We start from the raw sequence: 22,420 nt of genomic DNA, 5'->3' as shown, positions 1-22,420 counted from the left end.
ATACAGTCGAACCTGTCTATACATGTAGCGACCACCCAAGGGAAACACAAAAAATGGCCTTTGTAGACAGGTGGGCTTTATAGACAGGTTCCTTTAGTACATATTTCAATGAGAAACCATTTTCAAGGGAAACAACAAATGTGGCCTTTGTAGACAGGTGGTCTTTGTAGACAGGTGGTCACTAAAGCAGGTTTGATTGTACTCACATCTTGATAGGAAGTTCTCCACATTCTTGCTCTTCCGAAGTGCTGGGATGCCGCAGTCCCGCGTTAAGGCACATATAGAATCCTGCACATGGGTGAAGACAAAAAGAGAGGAAGAGATATTAAAATGACATGAAATGAAAATTTAGATTAGACGCTGATTATTTTTCAAATATACAAAGTACATTTATGTCCTAAATAATGCTCAAACATCCCTGTCGTTATATGTCATTTTATAATACAATGTTCAGACTACAAGAAATTACCCATTGTATAGCTACATGAATATACATTGTATGTTCAACGTAGGCCTGTACAATCTTTCTATACATGTACTTTTATGATGAATTATGCTAGTCTGAAAGGGGGGAGGGAGAGAAATACTATGTTACAGTGTAAATGTTCCAAAAATATATCTACACTGTAGTGGTGTGGGGTAGCGGTGTAACCTGCCTTCATAAATGCATTTTACAATAAACCAACATGTACATGTACATGTACACTCTTCAATTCTCCTCAAAATATTTGTTTTCGATGAGCTACCATCACACAATGGAATACCGCAGACATGATGGAATTTCCATGACCTCATTCAAACTATTTTATTTGTTGTTACTTGTCAAAAGGTAAGCAGACTACGTGCAACATCACACTGTGTACTGCACCCTTTTCAGATGTCAAAAATGTCACAAATAAATTATGAAGAATGTAATTTACAAGGAAAATGAAAATTCAACAAGGTAAGTGCAATCAACAAGGAAAATGATATCATCAAGGAGAATGCAATTAACAAGGGAAATGTAATCAACAAGGAGAATGTAATCAACAAGGGAAATGAATTCAACAAGGGAAATGATATCAACAAGGAAAATGATATCAACAAGGAGAATGTAATCAACAAGGAGAATGATATCAACAAGGAAAATGAAATCAACAAGGAGGATGCAATCAACAAGGGAAATGAAATCCCAAAAGGAGAATGCAATCAACAAGGGAAATGAAATCAACAAGGAGAATGCAATCAACAAGGGAAATGATATCAACAAGGTGAATGCAATCAACAAGGAGAATGTAATCAACAAGGAAAATGAAATCAACAAGGACGCAATCAACACGGGAAATGAAATCAACAAGGAGAATGATATCAACAAGGAGAATGATATCAACAAGGAGAATGTAATTAACAAGGAAAATGAAATCAACAAGGAAAATGCAATTAACAAGGAGGATGCAATCAACAAGGAAATGCAATCAACAAGTAAAATGCAATCAACAAGAAGAATGAAATCCCAAAAGAAGAATGTAACCACCAAGGAGTCTGTTACAATTAATCAGATACACAAAACAAAAGTTGGTGGGGGTATTCCAGGAAGGGAAGCTTGGGCTATTACTCAGTGATTTCCAGCAGAACAATTCAGCATGGTGGCATGAGGAAGTTTTCACTACACATTCCCCAAACAGAACTCTATATTCTAGAAACCAGCTGGAGACTTGCCCCAGCTGAGATGGTTAGATGCTTGTCAAGGCAAAATCTAATTTACTTTTAATAATACTGTGTACATTTACTACCTTTAATGTATGCATGTACATGAACATATACATGTACAGCCCAAACTACAGTCTTGATGTGAGGCTAGGGGAAAGTTGATGGTGCACTGATAGGTGTGTCACTGTAAATACACTCTCTATACCATCATTGTGCTGGAATGTACTTGTATGTAATAAGTATCCTATTCTACATCATGACCTAATAGCCCGTTCAGGCTTACGGAAATTGATATGAAAAACATCATATGAAACGTTGTATAAAGCATCATTGTACAGTGAAAAAACACAAGAAAACAACAATGGCCAATCACCAGTGCGTGCTCACATTCAGCCCTGACCTATTATACGATTTTCGTACAAAATGTTCAGACTAATTGGGATGTTGATGCATTGCCATCAAGTTTTCGTTCAAAATGATACTCAAACTGGCGTTTAGCTACATGTATACAGAGTTCAGACTAGGGGAAATGAAATACTTATCGTGTAGCTACAATACACGAGTACACAGTTCTCATACGATGAATGCTGGGATTCAGAACACAGGGTAAGAAACAGTGACAAGAGCAATTCCTTTGAAAGCCAGAGTACACTCTAGGTTAAGGTCAGGCTACAAAACAAACCAACTTTGATTCCAATGTTTCTATGCACGATATTGGTAAACTGAGAAACGTCTTTCATTACTGCGACCTTCAAGGCCCATTGTCATTGTACAGTGTATACAAAGTACATGGACAGTTGACAACTGAATTATTCATACTCTAACCAAGTTTTTAAATTTTTGAAGTATGTGAAAAATGATAAAAATCAATCGAAAACTTACAAGGAAGACCAGTAATGTATTTTTTTCTCTCCAAAAAAGGGTAGTGTCGGTGACTCTTCATGAATTTGGTTCACTCACAAGCAATCGTCCAAACAAGTTTTAAACTGAGATTAGGAAACACATTTAGACGGCTAGATGTTGAGTCAATAGTAAGAAATAATTTGTCACAAATTACCATCATCAACATACATGTACATGTACATGTAGTTATTACACTAGCCCTACACCTGTATCATCCTAATTGCTTGTTTATTCAAGTTTTCAAGAATACAATTTTCACATTCAATTTTAAGCTCATTGTGTCTTGCAGAATTAATTTTATATAAAAGGTTTGTCCTCTTAATGAGAGAAAGCAAATACAAAACCTTACACTAAAAAAAATGGCTTCTTAATGTTCTTTAAACCTGGAATAGTAAGTATATTTAGTTTAGGGAAACTGGCACTCTCCCAAATGATACCATTAACAACCTTTCATCATGACATCGTTTTTTCTGTTTCATCTTTTTTTGTACAGAAACGCGGCAGATTCATCACAATTTGTCCCGGTCAATTTCACCTGCATCTGGTTATGTCGATAATGGGACGACTGAGTGATGCCCGTTCCGTAGACCGAGCCTGGCCGAGGAAAACAAATATAGGAATTTTGTGACAGCTTTATTGCGATTGCAGATGTCATGAAAAGCGTGTGTTGAATCGATCAAGAGTTTCCATTGATACTCCAAATGGCGTTAGTTATCAGACTTTAAAGGTGCTATTTACAATCTTAAACTTGATGTTACGTACATGTAGTTTATTGATTATTGTTTACAAATCTCAGAATGTGCACGAGTGGAAATACACTCTTTAAAAGGTACAAAACAATGTTTTTTTAATGATGCAAGTGGGTTCCATGTTGCTATAATGTAGTCAAATAATGAGCTTCAAATATTTCTTCTACAAATAAAGCGATATTGCAGTATAAATGCACTCCCAGTGATCAGTGAACATCCTATTAGGCCTGACTTCACTATCTCTAGATTGCCAAATATCCAGCTATTTGAACTATCCCGATCGAAACTATCCAGCTAATTGCGTCTTCATTAGAACGAAGTAGCAAATTAGCTGGATAGTTGGTCGGGATAATATCCCAAGATATCTCGGTCTAGTTTGCAAAATATCCCACTATTTCCCAACCAGCGGGATAGTTTGCGACCGTCTTCATTAGACAGAAGTACGGAGTCAAATATCCCGATCCCATCATGCACAACGGTTTGCAGAGTTTTACATTACCCTTTATTTTCTTTATACATACTCCTTAATTGTTTACCTGGTAAAAATAGGTAAAGTTTTTTTTTTTAGGTTGATTTAACACATTCCAGTTCCACCTACACATGTAGACACAAATTACGTTTTTCAGGCGATTGGTTCACTTTAGAAGTCTTTATTGATCTCTCTGTTTAAAATGGAGATCCATAAAATAAAGTAAACTCCACTGTCGACAACATAAATGTAATTAAATCTCTAATTTGGAGTTGGTTCCACTAAAATGTGGAGTGGATTCCACTCCAAAGAAGAAAGTAAGAAAATATATAACAACTTAAAAGGAATCAGTGTTTGGTAAAGAAACAAGAAGAGGGGGGGGGGGGGATAAATGTAAATTTTCAATGAGAATTTTATTTCCACCATGCTATGTACATGTACGTGTAGAACTCTAAAATCAGAATATAGAAGAGCATTTTCAAAGTATTTCCTTGCCATTTACATACATTACATGTACAATATGTACGGTACATTCTTTTTTAGCATGTACATGTACACTGTACATGTAGGTACATGTACAGTACATCAGTATTATATCCTGGTGCTTTTTCCAGCTTTATCACAATACAGCCTTTGATATAGTCATTTTGAAAGTGATAGTGATATTGCATCTGTGACTAGTGAGAAACAATATTCCAAAGGCCAGTTCTGGAAAAAGCTACCATTTCCCAGAAAAGGATAATAATTTGACCCATCCTGGATTACGCTTTATCTCTTTTGATCGATGGTGTGGTGTATTTTTCTGAGAGACAACTTTCCATTTCATAACACACAATACCAATGGACTATAAATGTCAATGTTTATTTTTAGAAATTGTTTCTCTTTAATTGTTATTCTGCTATTAAACATATACCGGTAAGTACTTACTAATAAAACTTCCGAAAGAACATTAAATTCCAAACTCTCATTACCTACATGTATCAATAGATCCCATAAAAGCCACATACTGTTCATGTACTGATCAATATAATAATAATTAATCTCCATACATGTACATCTACATGTACATGTAGGTGAAATGCAATGGATGATTACAGGGCCCTAAGACAGAACAGTATTAATATTTTATTATTATTACAGTATCATCATGATATTTTGAGTATAGAAAGCAAAACCTGAAGAACACTTGAAAAGAGAATAAGCTGGATAAGTACTTAATGTATAAGCACTTATTGGATCAATGACTGTTGCTTGTAATATTGGTTTCTGGGTGTACATTATAGGTGGATGCACATTGGAGGTGGGGCGAGGTGGATTTTCTTTTTTTTTTTGGGGGGGGGGGGGGGGAGAGATGACCCCATGTCTGCACTTATTGGAGCAATGCCTGTTGCTTGTATTTTCTTAGGATGTTGGTTCTCGGTGAAGATACGTGTAGGGGTACACTAGAGGTGGGGGAGGGGTGGAGGTGGTTTACCCCATGTATGCACTTATGGGGAGCAATGCCTGTTGCTTGTGTTTTCTTAGGATGCTGGTTTCAGGGTGAAGATGGGGCACATTGGAGGTGGGGTGGGGTAAAGTTTGGAGCGAAGAGGTAACCCCACATCTGTACCAACTGGAGGAATGACTGTTGCTTGCATTTTCTTAGGATGTTGGTTCCCAGATGAAGAGACATGTAGGGGCACACTGGAGGTGGGGAGGGGTGGAGGTGGGGGGAAGAGTTGACCCAATGTCTGCACTTCTTGGAGCAATGCCTGTTGCTAGTGTTTTCTTAGGATGCTGGTTTCTGGGTGAAGACAAATATACATGTTCAGTCCGAGGATAAGGAAGGATACCCTCAGAGGAATGACTCATACTTGTAAGACAACCTCCAGATAAGAACAGTTTCTTCTCTTCCCTCAAAGAATGTGATTGTCATTGGATGGGGAGTGTAATGTGGCTCCCTGGCAAACCCCAGGAGAGATTTAGTATGCACTGGTATGTACAATGTGTGAATAATGAAGATTAATGACTTTTGTGTAAACATACTTATGTCTAGAATGTTACAACAAACTTAAACAGTGCTTTGGGAGCTGTCTGCTATTCTAAAACTAGGAACTTTCAAGTGCATGAAACTCTCCCTTAACTTTGCAAGTGGTTGACACTCGCACAAGTTTTGTGCCATCACTATAATTGCATCCCATTATCCCACCATGAAAATTAAAAAACGTTTCTTATTGCAAAGACTGCTGTCATTTAAAAATCTCAAAACTTTTTTGACCATAGTATACATGTATATCCAAACAATAAGCTAATGCGCAAGCTCAAGTAGCCTTAAAGGTACTATGTCCCATTTGCAGGCCCAAAAAATGAAAAAGTTAAATTCCAACTGCATTTGAAAGATAATACTAATTTAGAACTTCCCTAAAAAAGGTGGGGCTTGAAAATGTCTTCAAGTGGGAAAATAACAACTATTAGTTGTCAAATCGACTTTAGGGCTATAGAGCCCAAAAGTAATAGTCTTGATTTTCAGACAATTGTACCAAATGGTCATACGTTTTATGCTGCGCAAAGATTCAATCAGTTCAATCTTGGCCATCACAAGAAGTGGGTTATTGATGTAGACAAATGCTCATGTACCCTTTACAACTCTTTTCATGTACATGTACATGTATGTTATTACCATAAAAAAAAGCCAGTCAGTCACTCAATAGTGTCTGACAGTGAAGTCTAGCAAGTAAACGGGTTGCCTTGCATAATTTGAATATGAGGACACTCTTAACGTTTAAATTTCACAGATAGGGCATACATGACATATTAATAATTCCTGCAAAGTTCTACAGAATTTGAGGTTGGCTGCGAAAGGGACATAGTACCTTTAAAAAACTATCGGATTCACACTCTAATCTTTAAAACTCTTATTAAAGATTAGTACACCTAATTACACTGTACAAGTTGGGCAATTGAGGACCTTTAAGATACAAATATAAAGATATGTATGTATCCATCTTGACTGGTACATGTACAAGAGGAATCTGAAGTGCATGCCAAGTTCAGCCTGCCTGCCTGCCTGCCTGCCTGCCTGCATGGCTGTTGGGCTGTCCGGGGATCGGGAGGGAGCCTGCATTTAATTACCAACACTTGTCACCGATACCTCAAGCCTCTCTCATCAATCTTATCCCCCATGATCATTCTCATCTCAAAACATTCAAGGTCCTGTTTGCATTGAACCTGATGCACTATGTACTCTTAAGACATTGGTAATGATGACATGGTCCCCTCTTCACTGTGAGTTGGTCGGACTACTAGTGTGTTCTCATTTGCTACTAAACTGTGAGCTGTTCTGTTCTGTTCTGTTCTGACTTGTTTGCACTGTACAATTGTCACTGATACATCATCTCTCTCTCTCTCATCAATCTTATCCCCCATGATCATTCTCACTCATCTCAAAACATTCAAGGTCCCGTTTGCATTGAACCTAATGCACTATGTATTCCAAAGACATTGCTAATGATGCCCTGGGCAGCGTCTCACGAAACCGTCTTAAGTACAAGTTCACCCACATCCCATTGAAACGCGTGTTAAACTTAATACACGCATTTCAATGGGATGTCAGTGTACTTATGACGGTCTTGTGAGACGCTGCTATGGTATTCTCTTCACAGTGAGTTGGTTGGACTAGTTGGTTGGACTACTTATATTTACCCATTTGCTACTATTAAAGCGGTGGGCTTTATCAGTTTAGTTCTAATTGCATTTCAGGTATCAATGATAATTCACGCCTCTCTCATCAATTTTAACTAGGTCCTGTGATCATTCTCATCGCAAAACATTCAAGGCCCCATTTGCATTGAAATTGACGCACATTGTACTTCAAGGGGGCGCGTTTATCAGGGCTTGCCACTAGATATGTACATATCGTACCCCACTATCAAACCCCTCTATCGAACCCCACTATACGATCGTGATTTGCGGGATGTCGCGTTTATCGTCCCTTCACAATTCAAAATAAAGGCCTTGTGTCTGCCCAGCTGTTTTGACCCGGGAAGCAGACAGTTTCTCGGAGGTCAACTTCACACACATGCTTGTACACAACACCTGGGTGGTCCTATTTGTATGTGAGGTTCAAAACAGCTTTGCGTTTATCGATCTCTCAGAAACGTGATTCTGGCTGTATGTCACATTCAAAACACACCTTTTTGCTTCTTTAGATATGCCCATATCTAAAGACGTTTGAAAAAGGCTTTGCGTTTATCACCTTCTAAATTTGCCTGAAAGACGTTTGAGAAACCTGATTCTAGGCAAAAATCTGGTCGATAAACGCAACCAAAGACACTATGGGTTGATATACTCCTCTGTGGATTTTATGATGAATTTCCGTAGCAGTACTTCACAACTTTTTTTTTGCTTTTAAGTAGTACAAATATTCCTCAAACAGGATAACATACTTACGTTTACTGGTAGGTAACTTGCAAATTGCAAGTTATGCAATAACTTAAATACTCGATCAATATCAGCAGTGTGCTGTATCTATTCCATTCTGTTCTGCCCTGTTTGCAATGTACAATTGTCACTGATACACCATCTCCCTCATCAATCTTATCCCCCATGATCATTCTCATCTCAAAACATTCAAGGTCCCTGCTTGCATGAACTTGATGCACTATGTATTCCGAAGACTCCATGGGTTGGTACACTCATTTGTTATGACTTTTTGGATTGTATGATAAATTTCAACACCGTGAGGCTCCTACAATTATTACCTTTATCAATGCTGACGGCTATTAAAGTATGTACATGTAGCTCTGGCATATGATCAGATACCCACTTACACCTGGGTGGAGAGTGGCAAAAGTGGATTAATACCTTGCAAAGGATGTTAATGCTGGGCTCGGATTGGAACCCTCAACCCTTGGATTGAGAGTCAATTGAATGAACCACTATACCACGAAACCTCCCCAGTGTACGTGTATCTACAATGACGGGTTCATGAAGTGTAAATGAACATACAAAGTACTGGGGGCTGTTTCACAAAGATCCTAAGTCAAACTTAACTCTAAGTTGGACTTAAAAACTATGGAGAGCCATTTGCAGCCTTAAAATAAAGTATATTCAAAAGAGAAAATTTAAGTATTTTAGACTTTTTATAAATTCCACATCAAGAACAGGAAATCTCCTTGTTAATAGAAAACATGAATGATTTGAATCAACATTTTATGCCTTATAAAATAACCTTTTCAAATTATTTCCATAGATGCTAATGGCTTTCCATAATTTTTAAGTCCAACTTAGAGTTAAGTTTGACTTAGAATCTTTGTGAAACACCCCCCAGGTTGTACAGTCAAACATGTAGGCCATTTTCGTTGGAAATGCAGTTCCTGGTATTATTGCACTAAATATTCTATGTAGGTTTATTATCCCATTAATAATAATGATGACTGAACAATATGCAAAGCTTACAACCTGCTCAATTTACAGCATCCATTTAACACATTGCTAATTGCAATTGTGTTATTTACACATCATATCATTAATCACTCACGAGCCTTTATTCACAAGCCATTTTCAATAATTGACAAACATTTGGTATTGATATGAATTTCCCAAAATAGGTTTCCAGACTTCAGAACATGGAACATTCGCAGACATCCTGGTTTATACATTTCAGTGTCATGTGCTACTTCTGGAATATGGAAAGAACAGATGGTCTTTGGACAACGCGGATATGTAGTATGTACACTGTACAAGCATATACATGTATCCATGTCTTTCTTATAATCACTACTTCCAATTCCGTTTCCATTCACATACATGTATGCACTGCACAAGTGCACATTAACAGGCAAACAGGTGAAAATAGCACTTAAACAAACCACCACATGTAGATTCCCAATGATATCATTTCTCATTCACTTGATGTTCAATAATTTGAGATCAAATTGTGTTAGTCACTTTAAAAATCAAATCTACATGTAGATTCAAGATTTTGGTTTGGGAAACTTCTGTATATTAGTGTTTTGAGCATTTAAGATCAGTCAAAATGAATACCTATTTTTTTTTTTGTAAATCCACTTCTCTGTATTAAAGTGTATACACTTGTACATGTACTTGCATCCTTGTGATACTGAAAGGGAAACACCCACAATGCAAGGTTTCTATTGTAAAGCGAACAAATGTTTTGCACAAATAGATCAGAAAGGCAAAATGGATGATTCTTAGGCAATTTTTTTTGTCCATGTTTACTATCATGCCATACATTGTACGGGGAAACTTTTCATACAGTATACATGTATGCTGAGAGGCAGATGGGAATCAAATCATGCATTTTAATGGCTCCTATTTATGTCAGCAATATATGAAAATGCATCAAGTGAGGTCATAACTCATGCTAAAATTAGATGGACATAACCTTCTCATATGAAAGAAATTCTGTTGAAATGAAAGAGAAGCATCTAGGCCCTGCATGCCATGACACAAGTGAGAAATGGAACAAGGGGGCAGAATAGAAAGAAGAAGGAGAGGATAAAAATAAATGCTGAGGGACATAGATAAATAGGCCTCTTTGTAAATTGTTTGTCGAACGAACAGAGACAATCATATACATACGGAGAGATTACATCTGTTTGTAGCCAGAAGGACTTTATCTCATATAAATCCATATATGGGTAATGCCCTTCTGGCTCCAAACAGGCGAATCTAACATATACAGGGAGCAGACAGAGAAACTGAGACAACACCATTCAAGGATGGAGATAAGTTAGGATGGGGACGGATGGACGATGAAGAAATCATAACTTGATAATGCAAAGATAAATAATCAGGATTGGGTGATATAAGGGCAGAGACATCTAAAGGATAGACTAGCTGATAAACAAAGACACAGACAGACAGTTATACAGCTGCAGAGATAAACAGTGACTGATGGAGAACAAAAAGGGCATGGGAGGGAGGGGGAAAGGAGGGAGGGGGAAAGGGAGGGGGAAAGGGAGGGGGAAAGGAGGAAGGGGGAAAGGGAGGGGGAAAGGAGGGAGGGGGAAAGGGGGAGGGGATAGGAGGGAGGGAGAGGGAGAGAGAGAAAAAGGGAGAAGTAGGAAGGGGAAGGGGAAGGGAAAGGACAGGGAAGGGAGAGGGATGGTAGAGGGGGAGGGAGTGGGGGAGAGAGGAGGGAGGTAGGAATTTATATAGAATGGGGTGGGAGAGAGAAGGGGAGGGAGGGAGAGATGGAGAGAGACAGAGAGAGAGAGAGAGAGAGAAGAGGGAGAGAGGGGTGTGTGTGTGTGCGTATGTGTGTGAGAGAGAGAGAAAGAGAATACAGACAGACATAAAACAGAGAGATGGCTACAGAGACACAGCAAGAAATGTAGAGAGAGTGGGAGGATAGAGACTTTAACGAGGTCATGCATTCTTGACATGGTTTAAAAGTTCAAAACCATCAATACATGGACATCACCAGCTAGCTACTGGTGATGTGTACACAGATCAAATAGATCTATTCTCTTTGCCGCCTTCAAAATCTGCTGTTCAATCAGTAGAATTGCTGAATAATGAATGTGAACTCTTGATACTATGTACACCAATGCATGAAAATGAAAATGACAATGACATTTGAATAGCGCTCAATGTACATGTAAATAATGTTGGCCTGTACACAGTAGTATTTCTAAGGTCTATAACATTTCAAGGGGGTTTCACTTTGAAAATTGGGGCCCATGTGCAACAACCCCCTGTTAATATCAAGCCCTGTTATACCTGGGCCCATTGCACAAAACTTACCATTGATGGTAGCTTTGCAATACTGAATATTTCTTGCCATCTCCCCTCATCTGTAATGATAAGGTACCCTTTGTCTGTCTCTTCCTCTCTTCAACCCTCTCTCTCTTTCCGTCTTTCTCTCCCTCCCCCTTCTCTTTCTTTCTCTCCTTCTCTCTCTTTGTCATCACTCCAACTCTCCCTCTCCTACACCTCTCCCTATCTCTTCCTTTTTTTAACAAAAATTTGAATCTGATCAATGAATTTTTATGAAATGTCTATATGTTTGATTATTGATTTATGTCATATGTTGTGTTATTTCAATTTGAATTGCAATTGTATTGTATATAACCTTGTGAAATGGATCGCAATTCAGCCATTGGCTGCGATGATCTTTTTAATAAAAACCAAAACCAAAACCAAAACCATTGCCATTTATGGTAACTACCATGAAAACCTTGATCAATGGCAACTACCATGGTAACAGGGCTCAACAGCCAATCATAATCAAGGTTTCCATGGTAGTAACCATTGATGGCAAAGTTACCAACAATGGTAAGTTTTGTGCAACGGGCCCAGAGAATATGATTTCATTTTCCTCCGTGAAGAACATGCATCCTCTTCTTCAGTAGTCATTTCACAAGCCCAAGGATCTGGCCTTGGCATTTAAACCTCTACACTTGTAGGAGAAGGAGAAGGAAAAGAAGAAGAAGAAGAAAAAAAAGAAAAGAAGGCGGCGAAGAACAAGAACAAGAAAAAAAGAAGGAGAAGAAGAAGGAGAAGGAGAAGTAGGAGAAGGAGAAGGAGGAGGAGGAGAAGGAGAAGGAGAAGGAGGAGGAGGAGAAGGAGAAGGAGAAGGAGAAGGAGAAGGAGAAGAAGAAGAAGAAGAAGAAGAAGAAGAAGTAGAAGAAGAAGAAGAAATCTGATCAGCTTTAATTTGTCGAGCATCAGTAATGGACACTTAACCTTCCCAAAATCCTATTAAGACTTCTTCTCCATGCATAAAGGTGCATACGAGAGGAAAACATCGCACAGAGCTAAGTGGGCCAGCTCTAATTGGCTAAGGACTTGCAGATTACATGGGAATGCTGTACAAATCAAACTGGTGTCAGCATACCCCATATCACTAAAAGTTTATTCATGAAAATGTGTAATTATGCATTTTTATGTGGTCCTGTATAATGATCATTTATATTTAAGTAGCTTGTAAGTCTTGTCTTTTTGTGGTAATCAATGTGATGGCAGTACCTACACTGTATACATTTACCTTCTCTCTTAAGTTTGCACTATGGACATTAAGAATTTATGTTATCGTTCGTTAGAAATCAGTGATTTAATCCACAAATCAGTATCTATGCAAATATCTTGCAATGTGAGCTTTCTGCTGACCCAGACGAATAAAGAGTATTTCACAGAAAACTTTGGTTTATTCCCTGTACATTGTAAAACCTGTCTATTAAAAAATAATAAATCTTGCTTCAAGTAGTTTTTATGACTTCCATAAATAATGATTTGTAGAAACTCAAGACATATCAAGAGCACTTGAGTTTAATAAACAATAAACAAGTGCATGATTTTTTAAAGTACACATTTGCATATTATTCTTAAGTGTGGTGATAAGTGGTTGCCAAAAAAAAAATTCATTCATACTTCTTAAGTTCCTACAGAAGTACATTCAGTCTTCAAGCATGTTTACCGTATGAATTACAGCAACTTCTAAACTTGGGAGTAAGCCGAGCTCCTTCTAGCTCACGGTAGTCAGGTTTATTTATACCCCACCAACACACTTCGCTGAAAGTTCCAATCCCATAACGGAAGTAATATTGATTCCCCTGTGCCGTTGCCCCTCCCATCGAGACACTTGCAGCGAAAATTAAACTTCCTCTGGTTTACACGATCTGCATCCTCTAATATCCTTGTGGTAAAAATAGGATCTTCTGCTACCGAATCCCTACCTTGAGAAAGAAAAAAGTTTTGCTCCTAGTACAGAACATGAAGTGGAATATTGCTTAGCATCTGAATTTCTAAAAATGCAATATCCTTATAATATTAGGCTATTTGTTTATATCATATTTTTGTGAGCCTCTAAGTAGACTCAAAGTTGTGAGAATCATGATTCCTACATGTACAGTGTATATGAAGATATGGTTGTTTTTCTCATTATATAAGCTCCACACAACATATTACTTTACATGTATACCAGAGAAGTTTTTGATTGAAAGTTGAAGGGTGATGCCCCCTGTTTGAAGTTTTGAGGTGCATGTTAAAATTTAGGGGCACATGTCTACTTGGTGGTGGTGGTGGTTATTTTACCTGACTGCTAAGAAAGCATAAATGCTTGTAAGTATTAACCCTAAAAAGGCTGGGCTATTTGAGGTCTTAGTACAGCCGTGGGGGGGGGGGGGGCATTATGGCTTCCCCTTAAGATCTCGGCCGTAAAAAGGCCGATCTCCGTGAAAATTTGCACGCATGTCAAGTGAAGTGTATAGAATAATATAGTAATTTTAATTTTTTGAAAAATTCACTCATTTGCATATTTATGGTAATTTATGCAAATAAGGTCATAAAATCCCCTTTTTACCCATAAATCATATATTATTCATATTTAAGCATTCTTTTTCACTACATATATTTATTAGACCATTTGGAATAATGTTCTCTTTTTTTGATAATTTCTTATGTATTTCATTGTTTTTTTAACTTATGTATTTTATTGTTTTTGTTGTTTTATTTCATTTCTTACTACAATTCAACTATTTTGACTCCCAAAACGACCAGCTAAACTTTTAACGAGACCCAATAACCATAGTTTGATCTATTTTTATGAAAAATGACATTTCCATTTGTTTTGTACACATATCACAAAAGTGAGCGATTTTCGGGCTGACATGCAAAGACAAAAGGTCACGTGACCTTGTAGGTCCGATTTTAATTTTTTTTTTTTTTTTTTTAAAGATGCGCAAGACTCTAAAGAAAAAAGTCAGCGAGCGGCGGGGCGCCATCCATATGCGTTCCTGAACAATCAGAAAAATCTTAGGGTTAAAGCAACCAGACGGCCGACGGCTTTAGGTCCTCTCCGAGGGACATGGTAATGAGGATTAATGCCTTACCAAAGGTCACCAGCGCATTGACTTGGTTTCGAACCAGGGTCACTGAATTACGAGACCACTGCTCTACTGACTGAGCTATCGCGCCTCCTCTATGGACTACATCCCGGTTTCTGTCAAACCCCTCTTTTTCCACGTAATTAAAATCATATTTGGTATAAATCATTTCATCACAAAATAAATTGAAGTTCAACTTTTGTCTTAAATTCAATTTTGAATTGGTACGCATTCATTCACGACAGGATTTTCACAACAGGATTTTCACAACTTCTTATAAACCAGTGTAAATATAAACTGAAAGTTTTGACAGCTGAATTTTACATTTACAGTGTAAGAGTTGATTTTCGACACTTCATATCACTCATTCCATTGCACAGTATTGAGTCCAGGGACGTCTTATGGAAAATGCTCTCTTTGAAGAGGGCTATTTTTAAACAAAGCGCTCCATTCGATAAGGAAGAAGGGCATGGAACAATGTATTCCTAAATTGTTCCCCAATTATGTCATGGTTGAGTACTGTTTTCTTGAAAGGGAATGCAAGTAATCAAGACACAGTACATACAAGGATATCGGGATCATTGTATTCAGTAGTCTCAGCTCCCAGACCTATAACTTAAAGCTCTTACATTGTCCATCGTTTTCATACGCAAAAGAAGCATCAGTTCTCAAAATCATTGGATTAATCTGTACTGCATGTACATGTACATGTATACATGTACATTAACTTTCATGAACATTTCCTCTTTTCAAATCTGACATTTGCTCTGGTGACGTTGCGTCCAACCAAGATATGTGTAAGTTTAACTAAGTTAGGTCTAGTTCTACTAGTATTAGGGTTAAGAATAATTCCAGGGTTGAAGTTTAAGGAATAAGGTTATGTAAGGAATTGACAGCAGATAAATTGTCATATTAAACACCCCTCCCGTTGCCCTGTGCATCCCAGTGTTCAGGTGCTTCAAACAGAGGTCTGCATAAAGAGACTAGCATGATAGCTATCAATATACATGTAGATCAATAAAGAATGGTGCACTGACTTATAGCACTCTAGATCAATTAGACTCATTAAAAAGTCAACAAAATCGTCCTCGACAAAAGCTTTTGAGGAGAACAGGGAAATTCACAGGTATTACACTACAGACAGTGGACATACATTTTGTCAAATATTTTACAAGTGTGAATTTAAATTGAGAAAGGTATTTGCCCTGATAACTGCTATGATGAATAGCATTATATACCCATAGAAATATCATATTCCAATGAGATTACAATGAAATTATAACAAGAAAACATTACTCTAAGGGGTAGGTCCCATTTACAGTACATGTACATGTAATTGCAGAGCAAGAACATGTTTTTAGGAACTTTACAATGCTGGTGGAGTAGAGTCAAGCATTACACAAATATACCCCTTATGTCGAATGTTAACACATGTTCCTCTAATGGATAAGTATCAGGCTTATACAAGAGCTGAAAATGGGATCACCGCTCATTAGAATTCAGAGGCCATTTTAGGAGTTAGAGCAGTCTGCACACGTGTCACTAGATGTCTCTATTCTGCGGTACATTACAATGACATCTCTATTGTATGTCGAGCATCATGAACCGACCAAAAGGAGGCCCACATGTACATATTGGTGTATGAGTTAGAAGAGATACATGTATGTAAGTACATGTAGGCTACATTTACTTTTTTGTATCCGTCCTTTTGACAAATTTCTCTAGACGTTTTGTGGTATAGCTGTGATGTGCCCCTGCAAGGTACATGTACAGGTCTCTCTCTGGTCCGTTTTATTATTACATGTATATCAAGCTCCTGTTAGGAATAGTTACTTTTTTCAGTATTGAACTTTAGAATCAAATCGTCATGAAGGAATCGGGACATCAGTGTTTGCCTAAGGTCTTCAAACGGGCATGGGCCCCTCCCTAAGGGGCGCGAATTTTTTTTTCCTACGAACTTTGAGCTCGCGAGGGGAACCTGCGCATGCGCACTCGCGAAGGATACCAGCGCATGCGCACGTGGAATCCGGTAGGGCGGTCAATAGGCTGATAGTATTTATACAAAGCAATCTTTCATCAACTCATCGTTAGCTCAATCGGTAAGGACAGCGTGTTACTAATAGAACCTTGGAGTTGCCGTGAGGGTTCAAATCTCAGTTTATTTAGTTTTTTGCCTTTATAAATAGTGAGGCAAAGAAATAAGTAATCAAAGTCTAATTGTTTGTGACCTCCTTGCATGCGTGAAATATAAAAGTTTGTATGTGAGCATGCGCCAGGTATAAAAGTTTGTAGGAAAAAAAAGTTCGCCTAAGGGGCAGTCACGATGCACCAAAACCCTCTGCCCCCAACCACATCTAAAGACTGCACCCATTTCTCAACATTGAACACAATCAAACTATCATAAAGCAATGGAGACATCAGCATTCGCCTCAGGTCTTCATACAACAGGCAAGGGCCCCTGACTTCAGGTTTCCAATGGGTATCCGTGGAGCCTTAGACCCCTCTCCCCCACCCTTAACCTAAAGACCACACCCATTTTCCAACGATGAACTAATAGAATGAACTCATCATCAAGCAATTGAGACATCAGCATTTGCCAGAGGCCTTCATATTGGCAAGGGCCCCCGACTTCAGGTTTCTGATGGGTATTTGTAGAGCGTTGGGACCCCTCTCCCTCCCTCTACCCATCACCCTCACCCTCAACCTAAAAACCACACCCATTCTCCAACGATGAACTAATAGAATGAACTCATCGTCTCATCATCGAGCAATTGAGACATCAGCATTTGCCCGAAGCCTTCCCACTGCCAAGGGCCCCTGATGCTGGAGGTCGGATTTCCTTGGGAAACGATTGCTGATGAAACAAGAGCATACTGTGAGTTATCAACCCCACACTGCTGGATGCCATGTCGTACTTGACCAAGCATATGCTGAGAGTTGCCTACTGCAGAAGATATGTCATAAGGCCTGTCCTCATCAGCTCGAGATTGCCAAATAGGTCGCTATTTCTGATTCTGGAAATAATCCTGAAGTTTCAAATCGCGTCTTCATCAGCCTGAGACATGACCTCGAAACTTAAAAACTCAAGCTCGAGAAATTAGCTTCAGAAATTAGCGGGAGATATTTTGCTCAGCGTTCGCGCATAGTGCGAGTCGTCGGGCTGATTAATGACGCACTGGACAAATAGCGGGATATTTTTCAAACTACAGTGTAGACAGAGATTTCTTGGGATGAATGCAACTTCGGGCTGATGAAAACGCATATTAGCTGGATAATTTGTGATCGGGATAGTTCAAATAGCGCGATATTTGGCAATCTCAAGCTGATGAAGACAGACCTATGACGGTTGGATGAGCAACTAAATCATCTTCCTTGTAACAGACAGATAAAAGTTCACTTGGCTGGCCTCTGCCCACTGCAGATAGTATGTCGTAGGGGTAGCATGACCTACTACAAGTATATCATCTCGATTGAAACAGAAAGATAAAGATGGGATGAATCAAGTTCTATTTATGAGCTTTGACTTCACAAATAGCTTCTCCAACAAATGTACTGGTAACCTGTTATTGAAATTGAAAGTGCATGAGTTTCATCGCGGAAGTGCAATAGGATTCAAACTCTCTCTTGCTCCTGCATCACTTTGAAAAAAATAGTAACTTTCATAAATTGCAAGTATCATGAAGCAAAGTATTTTAATGATATTTCACTAACTTTTGGCAATTCATGAAAGTTCATGCCACCGAAAAAGATTGCCATCACAATCTACAAAAGTTTCATACATGTATATCAGAATGAACTTTATGCATTTTGTAGTAGCATCCAAGATTAAAATGGTGAGATTCTGATCACAATTATTATTATGATCCAGTTCTCTCCGGTGAGCCGATCAAGGGCAGTGGACGGTGGATAATTTTGTTGTTGTTGTTGACATTCTAATGGGGTGTTGCAAGAAAGTTGCGATTGATTGAAAGTTGCACAATTTGCAACTGATATTTGCAATTGATTGCACCTCAACTTTCTTGCAACGCCCCATAAAGTGTGAATGCATGCCTAAAGATGAGATTTGGAGCATGATTCAAAATCAAATCTCACTTTTCCATGTGAATGGACCTCTTGCGATGAGCATGGAGACAGTAGGATGATCTTCACATGAGATGATTAGTTCAATTAATGATCCCAGATATTGGAGGGGACAGGAGAGGATCGAGTATGAACTTTCGTATGTAATGTAAGCCTGCAATGTAATCTCTTTTTACTTGTATGTTTTTATCTGTGTTGTCTTAAAGTTATAGACCAGCTTTGGAAACGCCCCCTCTCAAAAAATGAAATGGAAGCTCTTACCAATCATGTGAAATATGTTTTGACTAATATACATGATGATACAAATTTTGCCAGGAAACCGCCTACTACATGTAATTGATATATTTGATCAATTATTTTATCTATCCAGACTGGATAGATATCGCGTACCGGTAGTCCCATATACATCTGTCTGTGTACAGTGCTTGTAATTTTACCAAGATTGGGCCAAATTACTTATCATTTTGATGATTCCAGAACCTTGCAGTACACACCAATACTGTATGCTAGATGATCAACCATTTCTGATCAATTCCACAACGTTTCTTTCACAATGCAACTGCATGACCTGAACTCAACTTTATCTTTAACTTAAAACTTGTAAACAAATGTCATGTATTCATATCTCCTTCTTCTCTCTAGACTCTCTCTCTCTCTCTCTCTCTCTCTCTCTCTCAAAGTCTTTCTCTCTCTCTCTCTCTCTCTCTCCATAACAGCAGTCAAATCCCTGTGCGACTATAATGGCGATTAATGTGGTGGCATGGCATGAGAAATTCTGCTCAGAGGAGCAGAAAATTGACCAAATTGGATTTGGCGGATCGATATGGGGTCCCTGTCTGCCAAACGCAATTAATATAAGAACCGAGAAATAAATCTGAGATGCAGCAGAACAATTTTACACCTCTTATCAACATCCTAAGAGGATAGGCAATCACCCAATGACACAATTTTGCGCGGTATTTTGACCTGAAGCGATCAATAGATTCTAGCGTTAATGCTTTGAAAACACTTGTCCATAATATGGTTATCATTATATTATTTATAACTAGCAGGACCCGCGGAAATCCGCGGGATCCTAGAGGGGGGCGGGGGGTGTAAGTAGATATATAGAGACTAGTGCTGTAACATCACGGATATCTCCAATTCCGTTTAACCGCCTGTCAAAACCGGACGGTTTTCGGTTAAACGATTTATTTAAAAAAAAAAAAAAAAAAAAAAAAAAAAAAAAAAAAAAATCGTTTTTTTTTTTTTTTTTTTTTTTTTTTTTTTTTTTGGGCCGTGTGAAAAAGTAGGAAGGTGATTTAACTGAAGGCGCCGATTTGTGCTTGTGAACTAGTCACAAATAATAGTAACAATGTGTAAGATCATTCAAGTAAATTAAAAACAGTAGAGGACCTACATGTAGGATAGAACCTTGTGGTACACCATGTGTTAAACTGGGATGAATATATATTGAGATCTATTACAAAGATTACTTTCAAACCAAGATGACAGACAAATTGGAGTGTTGTTCTAGTTTCCAAGTGGTAAGTCATCGCACCAATAACTGAGCTGGGAGACATTGCCAGGCATAGTGCCAGGTGGAGGGGCATAAATCGAAACTTTAAAAAAAAAAAAAAAAAAAAAAAAAAATTATAAAAAAAAAAAAAAAAAAAAAAAAAAACGGGAAAACGAAACCGTCCAATTAAAAACGGAATCCGCCATGGGCGGTCGGATACCGGACGGTTAAACGTTTGACTACAGCACTAATAGAGACTGTCTAAATTAAAACCACCAAGAACTTTATTTGCCATTCAGGCCATTAAGAAATATACATGTTAAGCGTCCCCGCCCGCTTCCTTTTTGGGGGCCGCCTCCTATTTTTTTTTTTGAAATTTTTTGAAAAGTTTTTTTTTTTTTTTTTTTTTTGAAAAAAAAAAAACAGCGTCCCCGCCTGCTTCCTTTTAGGGGGCCGCTTCCTATTTTTTATTTTTTTTTTTTTTTTATTTATTTATTTTTTTTTTTTTGAAAGAAAAAAAAACATGAAAAGCACTGCTAAAATGTATTTCTGATTTTAAAAAGAAAAAAAAAAATTGTCGGCCGCCATCTTGAAAAATAGCCTGAATGTCAGGAAAAATGTACGGAGCGGCCATTTTGAAAGAAAATAAAAATAAAAAAAAGGGCCTCCTCCTTCCCATTTTTCGAAAAAAACAGGAAGCTAAACATGTTGTTTTTTTAATTTGGCCTTATATAAAAATAAAAAAACGATCCAACTGTACCGGTAGTTATTCTTTAAGCCACTGGAACTGCGTAGAGTTCCGTAGTGTGGCGTACCGACTACGCAGAAATTAGGCTGCGTATTAATGGGGAAATAGTCCCTGCGTAGGTTATGCGTAGGCTGGCGAAAAAAATTAAACAGGTTGAATTGTTTTCGTTCATCTTGCGTACCCCTTTCCGTCCCTCAGCATATAGTAACGTAGGCCAGCGTAGTTGTTACGCAACACTATACGCAACTCTACGTATTGACCCCACGCCAATTAGTGACCCGCAAGTGTCACAAATAAAGTATTAAAAATATGCTCATCTGACCCTATACGCCTAAAACCCCCGAGCTTTCGGGGGTTTATGGCCCCTTGAAACCCGTGGACCCCACGCCTATATTATATATACACTCAACTCGCTGCGATCTGATCTCTCTCCCCCCCCCCCCCCCCCCCCCCCCCCCCCCAACTTTGAAAAACGTAACCCCCGAGCTTTTGGGGGTTTATGGCCCCTTGTAACCCGTGGACCCCACGCCTTTATTATATATACACTCAACTCAGGACCCGCGGAAATCCGCGGGATTCTAGAGGGGGTGCGCAGGCAAAAAATTAAGTTTTTCATTTCGGGGGCTCCATTTCAAATTTTAGGGAAATTTTCGGGGGCTCTTTTTTCTGGGGCTACTTTTTCATTAATTCATATAAGGATAGGCCTACACTTTGTTGAGATTTGTTTAGTAGGCTATTAGGTTTCAGGCTTCCTACTTCATAATTGCCTATTTAAAAAAAAAAACATTTTTCTAGTTCAATAACTAAGTTTTCATGCATTGATTTGATGCAAGAACTGTAACATAATAGACCCTAGATTGTGATTATTTCTGACCATGAATTTCGATAATCATTTTTCAAAGTAAAATTTTCACAGGAAAATCAAACAGTCTTTTAAAAACGTAGACATTAGAGTCTAGTAATACTTTTACTAATTCTAAGCTCAGGTTTCGTAAACCTATTCACGGAACTATATTGAAATCGCGGCAATCATGATGCAAACCAACAGATAACAATTTCAAAGTGTCAAATCTCTTCGACTCGAATTCAACTCACACACTTTCAACTGCAACTCAGCTCATCTCACACACACTACACAGTACGTGGCAATGCACTGTGTGTCAGTTACGGTGATTTTGTCTGATTTTCTTTACTTTGAAGAAATGATTATCAAAATTACGTAAACATGGCGAGAACATCACAAAATAGGCTTTAATTTCATACCTCTATTTATGGAAACTTTATAATATTGCAGCAATCGTGAATTCGTGATGGAAATTGATTGCAGTTTCGCGATGTTTAGTGGTTCATGGTCTAGATTCAGCTTCTACCGAAACAAAATCGACCGCCAAAAACTCGAGCCCTACGCTCCGTCTCGATCTCGCAACTGCGAAAATGTACGTGTTTTGGCGTAC

General features: G+C 38.3%; 1 protein-coding gene across 4 annotated transcripts in view; it reads right to left on the bottom strand.

The window, feature by feature from the left end:
- ROCK (Rho kinase) overlaps window positions 1-22,420 on the bottom strand; it is an 80,822-nt gene that overhangs the window by 48,116 nt on the left and 10,286 nt on the right. For all 4 annotated transcript variants that reach the window (XM_030982646.1, XM_030982648.1, XM_030982647.1 and 1 more), the window contains 1 exon segment: window positions 207-288. In XM_030982646.1, the coding sequence (XP_030838506.1) occupies window positions 207-288 (82 nt within the window).

The sequence above is a fragment of the Strongylocentrotus purpuratus genome, unplaced genomic scaffold, assembly GCF_000002235.5.
Source record: "Strongylocentrotus purpuratus isolate Spur 01 unplaced genomic scaffold, Spur_5.0 spur5_scaffold_13, whole genome shotgun sequence".
In the NCBI taxonomy this organism is placed as follows: domain Eukaryota; kingdom Metazoa; phylum Echinodermata; class Echinoidea; order Camarodonta; family Strongylocentrotidae; genus Strongylocentrotus; species Strongylocentrotus purpuratus.
Note: the sequence above shows the minus strand (reverse complement) of the source record. Positions and strands in the feature narration are given on the sequence as shown.